The sequence below is a fragment of the Lacerta agilis genome, chromosome 7 (assembly GCF_009819535.1).
Source record: "Lacerta agilis isolate rLacAgi1 chromosome 7, rLacAgi1.pri, whole genome shotgun sequence".
Taxonomy (NCBI): Eukaryota; Metazoa; Chordata; class Lepidosauria; order Squamata; family Lacertidae; genus Lacerta; species Lacerta agilis.
In genome coordinates this window covers 28921175-28933199 of record NC_046318.1, presented here as the reverse complement: position 1 = coordinate 28933199, position 12025 = coordinate 28921175, and the positions used below count along the sequence as shown (strand labels likewise).

The window sequence follows — 12025 nt, the reverse complement described above, 5'->3', positions numbered from 1 at the left end:
TGATGGACTGACTGATTGATTCTCAGTTAAACATCTAGCTAGTTCAGATGACAACCCTGAACTAGGTTAAGAGCTTTGAGAACTTAAAAAGTCATTTGATCCAGGGACAGTCAATATATTCCGACCTCTTTTTCTTAATGGTGACTGCTCCTGCTCAGAAAAAGCAAATTTGATCCAGAAATTCACTCCAATTGTGCAGATAAAACATAATTGATAGAATTCTACAGGGTGGGGTGTTAGTGTGTGAAAATGGTCCAGATCAAATGATCCTCAGGCATGTACTTCCAGATGGTAGAGATGTCAGGCATCATTCTGGCACCCAGGCATCTTCAATTGGTTGCAAGTGGCCAACAGCCAGGTACAAAATGCACCTTGCACCAGACTAATTTCGAACACTGTTCTCAAATCATGCTTCTTCTGTTTTTTAAATGTTTGAGTTATACATAAAACAAGACATACCTCTTGCATAGTATTTTTTAAAAAAGTGAGGTATGACTTCATTCACATTAGCATATTTTCTGAAGTGATCAAGTTGCCACATAGTAAAGCTGCATGCTCGCAATGTCCTCAAAAGTGCTATTCAATTTCAGGAGAGCTTTCCAACACTATCTTGTGGGTCCTGAGGGGGAAAGTAGCCCCATGGTGGTTCCTCTTAACAACAAAGCGGACATGGAAATTGGCTGTGTAAAAGCTGGTGTAGGAAGTTAGTCATCATACAAAAGAGATCTATCACAACACAAAATTATGTTTTCAGGAAAGATTAGAAATAGCAGACACTACGGTTTAAGCAAACACACACACCACTTCAATTTTTATAACTGTGAAATGTAAGTAAATAATTAGGTAACTTGTCTTAAAAATATTAATGCTACTGAATATAATGGGAATTTTCACTGTTTCCCCCTAAATTGTTCTTTATGGTATGACCTGAGGCAGCTCTGCATTAAGAATGGACAAAAATGAAATTGAATTTCTAGGCAGTATTGAATATTTTATGTCAGTTTGAATGATGCTTACCCTGTATTGATGGAAATTATTTCTATCAGTGGGTTCTTTCTAATCTTTGGCAAATCCAATCGCGCTCCCCCCAACCGTTTTCCATTATCCTTTTTCTGACCCAGCAATCTCACAGAGTGACCTTCAAATAAAGGGGAAAAATGGTACCATTATACATAAAACTCATTTGTTTTAATATATTCTACTCAAATATTTTGCATTTTGTTAAACAAAAATAGACCCAGGAGTCTTCTGGTAACCAACAACTTACCAAGTAAAGGAAAAGCCAACATTAAAATTCATTATTATTATTATCATTATTATTATTATTTTAAAGCTTAGCTCCTTTCATTATATTTTCTTCGGCTATTTGACAAAAGCAGGTCAATCAATTTTAAAAGCCAAATTCCCAAGAAACAGCATTTTGATTATAATTACTGTAAAAATATTACTATTGAATTTAAGGGTGTTGTTCCTTTTTGAACAGTATTAGACCACAAACCCAAAGTTGGGGGCAGTATGCTTGAACTGATGGGTGTCAGCTTGAGCAAGAATTTCCATTAAGTTCTCACAAAGTAATGCAAAAAGATTCGGATGAGGGAACATTTTCACAATCCAGCCCAGCTTGTTGTGCTTCTCACGTATAATACTACTGACATGTGAGCACTTTATTGGAATTTATGGCTCCATCTGTAGCTTAACTGAGCTCATTCAGAAGCAACTGCATATTGACTTCAAAATATTCAGAGTACAAACACAAGTATTCAGAAAGCTCATTTTCCATAATTCTAGACGCATTGTTTCAGGTCACCCAAATCAAAGTGAATGCTTGGGGGGGGGGGCCTTTGCAAAATAATGAGTTACAATTTCTAATTAAACGTTATTTAAAGTTTTGTGTGTGTATATATATATATATAGGAGTTTTAAATCTGTCTGAAGTGGCTCACTTTGGTTCATGATACATATGAATCTGCTCTATGCTCCTACTGCTTATAATGCAACTGTGCAGAGGTTGTTCGGGGTGGCAATTTGTTTTCAGCAAGCTGTTCCTACGAGCAATCACCATTAAAAAATTTACAACACTCTACTGCTAAAATTACTGGAAGTGAACACTGGAAGAACTCCATGGCTAGCTCTTTTACATGACAAGGTTGCTCCACAAAGCAACCGCCACCTAACTTGCCTTATAAAGGGCCACACCACCATTGTTTACATTTGTTAGTCAAGACAAATGTAATAGCAGCATGGCAGTAGCACACTGTATTCTTCCACTGACGTAGCAACTGAAGATAAGAAAATCAACTGGCATGCCAGCCTTTTCAGAGTTGTCAAGTAAAACTTTTAGTCAAAAATTCAGTTTAATTAAGAGGTAAAACACCATTTTATGTTAAGAGTATTACACCTATCATAGATGTCAAGAAGTTCAATAGCATCTAGAAAAGGCCTGTTATTTTCATACCAGCAAATGCCAAGAATTCCATTATAACCTACTGTGATTTCAGTAATACATGGACTCTGCTAATAGCATTCACTAAATTATTCATTTCCACTGTATCACACTAATAACAGCAAAATCGCCAACTGATGAGACAATTATCTGCCTATACTTTTGTTCTTAAGTATTCTTGGATTTAACAATACGCATATTATTTTAAAATTCAGGTAAATTAAATCCAACTAAACATCAAAATGAGCTTTCTGACAGTAAGAGCTGTCAGATAGTGGAACAGACTTCCTTGAAAGGTGGTGAACTCTGCTTCATTGGAGGTTTTTAAGCAGAGGTTGGGTGGCCATCAGCCATGAATGCATTAGCTGAGAATGCTGCATTGCAGGGGGTGGACCAGATGACCCCCGGGGTCTCTTCCAACTTTACAATTGCATTATTCTATGAACTCTGTGCTTACCTATATCTGTGTTGGATTGTGGCTTGTGGGAATGCGAGTTAAAGTTTACAAAATGGTCAATAATGAATTTATTACTCTCTATTTAAAGTCTAAAATTATGAAACAACTTCACTGGAAATATAAGGATACCTAGTTCAGTCCATTTCAATACAGTGGGTTGGATCCAGACTTTGGTATGCTTAGTCTAGACACAGTGAAAGCTGACAGGGCTTAAATTAATGATTATTCCCATTGATTTGAGTTTACTATTAAACTTGACTAAAGGTACAATCTTAACCCCCTGATGGGGATGGCTGTGGGCATTAGGATAACATGTAGGCCCAAAGCTGTGCCCTGAAAGCTGCTACCAGCTTTTCTGCTGTGGTAACAAGCAGAAAGCCCTAATCTATGAGATCCAAAGCTCCATGGATGCCTCAAGGGGCTCAGTTCCTGTCTCCTTCCTTGTGGCTGGCAGGATTCAGCATAACATTACATGCATTAGAGTCTCTACCCCTCTGCACTTCCCTAGATCCTATTAGGATTGCTCTGCATGTTTGGATCCAGTCCAGAGTTGGACTGGTTAATTAATGATATTTTGAAGAGTTTTAAGGGCATGACCTACTGGAAGCCTAGTAGAGGCAGAAATTCCATGCTCCAGCTTCCTAACCTAACTATCAATACATACTTTTACAGAGCTCCAGAAAGCTGCAGATAAATAGAACCCATTCCTTTAAAAAATAAAAAAGCCATTTTCAAAAGCTAACATACTGAGTACCTTTTGTAATACTGTTATCTGTGATCTCTTTTGTAGCGAATTCAAGTGTTTAAGTATGAAAAAGTTATGCTGCAAATCTTAAAATGACGCATGATTGTGTAGGGAAAGCTTTTAAAAAGGCATTTCATCTGAATAAGGGAGGTGCTATCTGCCAGCTTCAGAAGGCAGCAGATAAGTGTACTCTCAAGGGAAACCAAAACATAGTCATTTGATATGCTGAACACATGGCATGTTTTTCAGTGTTTTACAACTGTTATACACTGAGCTGGATCCAGAGCAAGTTAGTCACAGCTAAGATTCCATCTACATGAAGTGTTAGTTCATCTTCCCTCACAATCCATTTTTCCTATGTGTTGTGACTTTTAGAGTCTGCCGACAGGGATTATCTTGTTTGTTATTGGTCTCTTTGAGTTTTGAGGGAACCCAAAGCAGACTGAAATGCAATCAATCAGTGTGACTAATATTACATGGATTCAAGCCATTCTCTATTCCGAACAACAGAGCAGAACTGCAGAACATTTGGTTGCTTCCCGAGAAAAGACAACAAAATTACCATGTGAAGGGCACTGAATTTCAGATTAGAGCATTGTTTATATTGCTGCTACTGTTTACAACCAGACGCACATGGACTCGTGACAGTGCATTGCATGCAAATATGCCAAGCATCCACTTGCTACACAAAACTCAGAAACACTAAAGGAAGATGGCCACTTGCTTCACATAACTGTTATAGCCACACATTGAGGAGGAAGAAAAGGCAGAGGAAAGCAGGAGGCAACTTCCCTTTCCAGCTATACCTATTAGTCTTAGGTAAATTAAGAGTGGAACAGTTTATCTGAAGATACTGTACCTTCAGTTGTTTTATCTGAGAAGCAACTTTGTTCAATAATGTCCATCATCAAGGTGAAAAGGAATTCAAGGGAAGGTTGAGTAACATATAAGTAAACTCCAAGCTTTTTCCCTCCTTTCTCTCACAGTGAATAAGCCAAAACAGATGGACAACCCACTAATTAGTGGGTAAATGGTAAGAACTATTTCACAAAATCAAGTAATTAGCATCATGCTTGCCTACAGCAAAAACTATTTTCATATAACCATGATCACCACTTTTTAATTTTAATAGTCCTAAGAAACAGACCATTAAAAATAATGGAATGCCTGGGCATTCCACCACGTCAGGCCAGAAACTCTCTCAAAGTCAGCATGCTATAAACACCCATTGTAGGGAGCGCATTTCTCATTATCTGCTGAAAAATTCAAAGACAAAAGACTTCCCAACGTTGACCAAGTGAAGTGTGTAGCTTGAGAAAGAAAGTAAGAGTGGAAGAAAACAAGGGAAAACATGCCTAAATTGGTTTAAACCAACTACTCAAGCAAACGATAAAGCTTATATTGAACATAAAGCAATCAGGCATGACAACTCTCTCCCCTGTCAAGCAAGGCAAATAAATATAAAATAAATATAAATCTGGTGAATACTGTGAGAGACAGTACTGGACTCAAACCATGAAAATGTATTGCAACTGTCATAACACAAAAGGGAAAAATTGGTTGTATAAACCCTCTCTCACTACAGAATGCTGTTTGGCATACCTCTTTCTGTTTAAGCTAAGCAGCAATTAATTAGTATTAATTCAATTAATAAGCAATCCACTCTTGTTATTCACATAGTGAATATATATTACCGGTATATTTAATATTTTTCATGTGACTAATGAACACCAACAAGAAAGGCTACACAGAGTGTGTCATTGGCTGCCCACACTATGGCTGTGATATGGTGAGCATATATCTAGATTTAAAAAGACAAGATATGAAAACTTTTACCGATGAACACAACTCCTTTGCTCCTCCCCTCCCACTAGCTGTAATTAAACTGGGAAGTCTCTAATTAATTATAGTTTCCCAGTGCTCTAACTATACACATATGTAACATCCTCTTTTTTGATCTGGAATTGGATTTTGAATATTCACACCATCAATTCAAAGTTACCCACAAGCCTTTCCATCTCTTTTGCTAAGGTTTTTTTTTGGGTAGATGGGAGTACATCATTTCTCCTCCCATTCCACTAATATCTTTCATATAAAACTCTCCCATTAATAACACTACTTCCAGTAATACCCACTATGACAATGTCTACTTTTTCTATTTGTATGACTGACCAGATTCCCATAAGCTATGTAGAACATATCTTCCTTTCTTCTCCAGCTAAGTGTTTCATTTCAATGCCAGTTCTATTATTATGTTTCATAGATGTTAGTGTTTTATTTTAAAGCTTAATTTACTAGTTTTATTTAATTTACCATGGCTATAGAAAGTTTAAAAGAGAACATCCTTCCATATTCTGGAGTAGAAATGGAAGTAGGAAGTTAACTGAATGCACACATGAGTGACTGATGGGTTTTTACTACTTGTATTTCACTACCATATAGGAAGAAATATCCACAGTGATTTTAAAACATTGAGTGTGGAGAAATTAAATGACTATTTTGCTACATGCACACGCAGCAGAAAGCTGAAATAAGACATAGGTTTTCAACGCATGCACACGTGACAAAATATATGCGTGCTTCTTCACACATTGATTGTACATGCTTTTTTCAGTGATCTCACTGTTAAAAAAATGTATTGTGGAAAACAGCCCGGAGAGAATGTGAGAGAGCACTTTGATACTTCTACTCTTAACCACCCTGAAATAAATATTATGAAGGCCATTACATAAATATTGAAACAAACAAACTGCTAACAAACACCATGCCAGTAAAAGCATTATTCATTAAGCTATACAACACAGACACAAATCACATAAGCTTTTAGCAATCAACAATAAAAAATAGGTTGGTAGCTAGCAGTTAGCAAACATTAGTTAATATTTAAACTAGGAACAGATAGACCATATTACTAGACACATTAATATGACTGAAACTTAGTAAGCATATATGAAGTCTGAAAAGCTCAACATCATTGAAGTTATTTCCTTTGACTTGTTTTCAACAATCCTGTCCAGTGACCCATTTCACAAAATGTTTTGTGAAGTACAGTACTCTAGACTGAAACAGTTTTTGCTCAGTCACAAAGTCTAGTTTCCCCTTAATCCCACAGGGGTGCACTTTATATGCATGATGGCATTTGATTTTCCTGCAGGAAGCTAATTAATTTGATTTAAAATATTTAAGCCTGATAGTGTTTGCAGTATTAAAATATCAAAAGAATCTGACATAATTTTGTGTCAACAAACAATAATTCAGCACTCTCTTGTGGCATGAAGCAAATGCCCTCACAGGACCTCCAATCTTGTGGACATCACAGGACCAGATATCCCCAGTGTTGCCATGATGGCACTGACATCAAGGACAGAATCACAAGTATATTCTCCTAGTTATAGGTAGGTAGCTGTGTTGGTCTGCCATAGTCAAAACAAAATAAAAAAATTCCTTCCAGTAGAACCTTAGAGACCAGAGTGTATCTGAAGAAGTGTGCATGCACACGAAAGCTCATACCAAGAACAAACTTAGTTGGTCTCTAAGGTGCTACTGGAAGGAATTTTTTTATTTTTTTATTTTGTTTTAAGTGCATTCTCCAATATGCTTCATTATCTTGTCTTCACCAGAGTCTCTTCTTTATATGCCTCACCTGAAAGAATAGCAGAAGGTAGCCACATGAGAACAAGCCTTTTTAGTGGTGGCCCCATCTGAAGAATGCTCTCATCAGGGAAACCCACCTGGCACAATCAGTTTTTAGGCATTACTAGGCTAATACCTTTTTATTCACTTACACCTTGGGTAGCTAAGCCGGCCTCTAGAGGAATGCTCATCTTTTAGCAGGGTGGGTAGGCTCGCTATTATTATGTCATCGGACAAGCATTTTAGGCATTTGTATCATAAACTGCTTCAAATTTTCTGGCTTTGTTTTTATTGGTTGTATTTTATCTTGTTAAAACACTATGGGATTCTTTTTGTAAAATGCAACAAGTGTAATAAATAATAAAAATAAACAAATGTGGCAGTATAAAAGTGCTGAGATTCTCAGAGTGATAGTCTGTATGCAATTGTAAGTTGTTAGGCAAGAGTGAATAAAAAAATAATCTATAGAATCATAATTTCAATAATTATCATTTTGGGTTCAATGAGCATGGTACTTTTCAAAGCAGAATGCAGTTCCCTCCCCCAAAGATCTTGAATTCTAAACACAGATATAGCTTTTCTTCTACTGGACATGTACTCATGATCAGATTGTGAGGTAAGTAATATTGGCCAATGCTCATTGGTACGCAGCCACACTTATTCCAAATCAACAAGACACAAATAGGCAATAAAATGAGCAGTGATTTCATATCATGAAATAGTAGTAAAAGAAGCACTGAAGCAAGATTAAAAGGGGGGGAAGAGAAAGAGAATGACCAAAGATCTAAAATTGTGCATTTATATATTGATATGGCTAAAGTTTCTACAGATTTTTCTAATATATATAATGTTTACAGTTCAGTCATTATTTACAGTACATAAATTATATATTTCAACAGTAAGGCTCCTTATGGGGTCTATGTGTTCAAAGTCAGTAATTAGCACTGGAAAGAATGAAGACACAATCATTTCAGGTGAAAAGCTTACCTTTGATAGTCTCCTCAACAACTTCCACGACACGATCTATCTGCTGAACCTGTAAAGATTAAAAAAATTACAATGTGGATATTCTGATGATTTTTGGAAGGTTCTCATTCTCTATGCATTTAATTCACATACAGAAGAAACATACATTTTGCTGAATCTGTGTTATATTTCTGTTTGTAATGTAGGATAAACAGCATTTTATTCCTGCGTAAGTGGGTGGGGAAACAAATCCTAATGACACAAGCTAGGCATTGCACTCCTTTAGCAATTATCCAAGGTAAAGGCTGATGTACAGCAACATATTTCATAATAATAAAGAAACTGAGGTACCACCTTTACTTGTCACAGAAATAACTGAATCCAAAGAAAAGATGGGTGCAAGTTTCAGACCACCAAGACATATTAACGCATGGGTAGCAAAGTCGCTTGTTCTGATGGGATTAATAGCAGATCTGGGGGGGGGGGGAACAGGATGGGACACCAAATCTAGCTACAGATTCAGACTTACACTCCTACCTGCCTCTCCTGTAGCAAATTCCTCAGATCAGTAACCCACAAGCAAACACCTACAGATGCCCAGAAAACCCATCACCACCACTTCCCTTGCACGATTGGCCTTGTATAATTCCAATTCTAGCGATGAAGACAGGTATGGTGTCCATGTACAAAAATACAAACATACACACAAGGAGCCCAATGCACACACACTTCAGGGTCGCCTCCTTCTTGAGTTTTAGCTTGTTGACCTGATCTCTCCACCCACCCACCCCTTAGCTACGTTCTTATATAATACTGCAGTGATATTTGGGATACTTATTACCTGCTGAAAGAAGATGGGAGGCTGCTGCTGTGTATCTTGCTCCCCCTGACTGGAAGACAGGTGGGCAATGGGTGATGTATGCCAGGTTTGGAGGATTTCTCCCATTTCCTCTCAAGGTTCTATTTATTATAATGTGGCGTTAATGGTAATTTTGTCTGCTGGTTGGCTGGCTGCAATGTAAGAAGCGTTTTCTGCCTCGGGGTGAGAGCCTGATGGTGGAATCTGTCCCCCCAGGAAGAGATGATAGGGAGGTTTGTACTCCTAGGTGGGAAAGAGGAGTAGCCTAGGCGGGAGAGAGGAGTAGATCCAATTTTTTTTGTTTTGTTTCTTTGCCACAGGGATTAACCGGCATTCTGAATACATGCCCAGGGTGATTGGTGAATATTTTGCAGCTTTATATTGTGCTTTATATTTATGTTGTGTGGATGCTCTTTTCCTGGCCCCCACATGCATCAGCTGAGTGCATATAAGCACACCCCATTCTGCCTTCTTCGAGGTCAAAAAGGACCCACGCATCAGCGATAGCGCGTGAACTGGATGCCCCTACAGTGGTGCCCCGCTAGACGAATGCCTCGCAAGACGAAAAACTCGCTAGATGAAGGCATTCGTCTAGCGGAAGGCTGCCCCGCAAGACGAATTTGTCTATGGGGCTGCCTCGCAAGACAAAAAAATTTCGTCTTTTTTTTCGTCTAGCGAAAGCGCGGCTGTCATTGCCGCTTCGCTAGACAAAAAACCCGCTAGACGGAAATTTTCGCAGAATGAATTATTTCCGTCTAGCGGGGCACCACTGTATAATGATCATTGCCTGTATTTATTGTACCGGTGTTGCATATTTCTTTCTTTTTTTTTTTTTAATATGCTGTTCATCATTCTGGGGATATTTGGGCCAAAAAGTGGTATATAAATATGCCATAACATAATATAACACAACCACATGCACACACTTTTAATTGTTTACTCCACTATATACAACTCCCAGCCTCTAGTTCCAAATTTTCAGGTCAGCTTCTACTACAGTTTCATGTATTTGTTTTCTCTCTGGGTTTGTTTGTTAAACCCCTTTGGGTAGCATGCTTCATTTAACTTTATGTAAAATGCTCATTATATTAATCGAAACTGATGCTGATAACAGGTCTACCACTAGTTCTCTTCAGTTTGTCAGGATCAGCTTAGTGATCATATATATTCTACTGCCTTTTCTCCTTGCCTCAAACACTAGCAAAAACGACACTTTCAGAAAGTTGTATTTCTGAATTTGTCTTAGTTAGAAGTAGTTACAGGTATATAAAGAACCCTAGAAGTGAATGAGTATGCTTGTGCCTGACTTGCAAGCACATATAGGTGTACAAATCCTTCTGAAGTTATGTTTTGGAGGTGCATTACTGATTCCACAAGTTTGCCACCCCAAAATCTGTTCTAGAGGGTTGTGACTGCTTTGTCGAGGCAGGAGAAAAAACTGAAGAGGAGCCAGCTTATTTCCTGTAAGCTACTCCTGCCTTCGTTCACTAGAGGCGCAAGTAAGCCAAACCCAGTGATATTACACTGGCAAATGAAACCTCAATATTGTTACATTATTAAAACTCTTGAGTTAAAGTTTGAGGCTCAGGTTTTAACAATGCCACATCCATAGTCATCTCCTTACCCCAATGATACTCAGGCCTTGTAGGTAGTCTTGTCGAGGCTGGGCTTGTGGAACACATCCAGCTAGAACAACTTTCTTTTTTTCTTCTTGTGCTTTCCTAAAAGGCATTTTTAAAAGCAAATATTATTTTCCTTGAATGGTGTAGCAACCTTCATATTTCATTGCATATGAAATTAATATCTTTAAGTAGCATTTACTGAAGCTTACAAAAATGCACCAATTTCATGCTGCAGCTTATCATACCCCAGCTACAGCATTTACTATCTACCAAAAACTGTAGTAGCATACTTGTAAGATGTAAAGGCAAAGCTTGGCCTGATGTGATATGTAGTCAATAGATCACCTTCCTGTACACAGATACAATTTATGACAGGGATGGGGAACCTGTAGTCCTCTAGATGATGGTGGGCTACAACTCATCACCTGCAATCTTTCGGGGGGGTCTCTCTTGGTTGTGCCACAACCTGCTTTTACTCATTAGGTAGCAAAAAGGAAGGAACCATTTTCAATTGTGGTATCTGTGTTGTGGAAGAATCTCCCCCAAGAGCTCCTGTAAAAGGTAAAGGACCCCTGGACGATTAAGCCCAGTCAAACTTGACTATGAGGTGCAGCGCTCATCTTCAGTAAGCCTATTCAGTAGCTTGCTTCCACAAGAAATCGAAATCATTTTTATTCAGGCAGGCATTCAGTGGCCCTGGACGTTATTTTCTGCTGACTGTTTCCCTGTTATCCTGACTCGACTCTTGGCTAGGATATCCCAAAAGTTTTGTTGACATCAGCAAGCAATCTCTGCATCAGCCCAGAATTATGTTACAAGGTTCAAAAGGCACAACAGCAGAATCGATGATACATCACAAGGCCAGTTACAGGTGGGTAGCCATGTTGGTCTGCCATAGTCGAAACAAAATAGAAAATTCTTTCCAGTAGCACCTTAGAGACCAACTGAGTTTGTTCTTGGTATGAGCTTTCGTGTGCATGCACACTTCTTCAGATACTTCAGATTCTTCAGGTATCTGAAGAAGTGTGCATGCACACGAAAGCGCATACCAAGAACAAACTCAGTTGGTCTCTAAGGTACTACTGGAAAGAACTTTCTATTTTGTTTCGACATCACAAGGCATAAGCAAAGACATCCCAACACCTGACCTGCTGCTCCTGCTATACTTTTAAAGGCGTAGAACCCATAATTTGCACAGGTCTGCTTGCAAGCAAGCATTCTAGTTGGAGGGTGGAGGGCTGAGTCTGCACTGATGGTAGTGTGCCCTTGGCAACAGGACTCAAGTCCAACACTTTGGCTG

General features: G+C 38.4%; 1 protein-coding gene across 4 annotated transcripts in view; it reads right to left on the bottom strand.

Moving 5' to 3' along the window:
• CDKAL1 (CDK5 regulatory subunit associated protein 1 like 1) overlaps positions 1–12025 on the bottom strand; it is a 235481-nt gene that overhangs the window by 147976 nt on the left and 75480 nt on the right. For all 4 annotated transcript variants that reach the window (XR_004427012.1, XM_033154687.1, XM_033154688.1 and 1 more), the window contains 3 exons: positions 10728–10824; positions 8266–8314; positions 1018–1138 (listed from right to left, as the gene is read on the bottom strand). Coding sequence is in view for 3 of the 4 variants with exons in the window: in XM_033154687.1 (XP_033010578.1) it covers positions 1018–1138; positions 8266–8314; positions 10728–10824 (267 nt within the window). In the remaining variant the exon portion in view is untranslated. The remainder of the gene's footprint in view (positions 1–1017; positions 1139–8265; positions 8315–10727; positions 10825–12025) is intronic.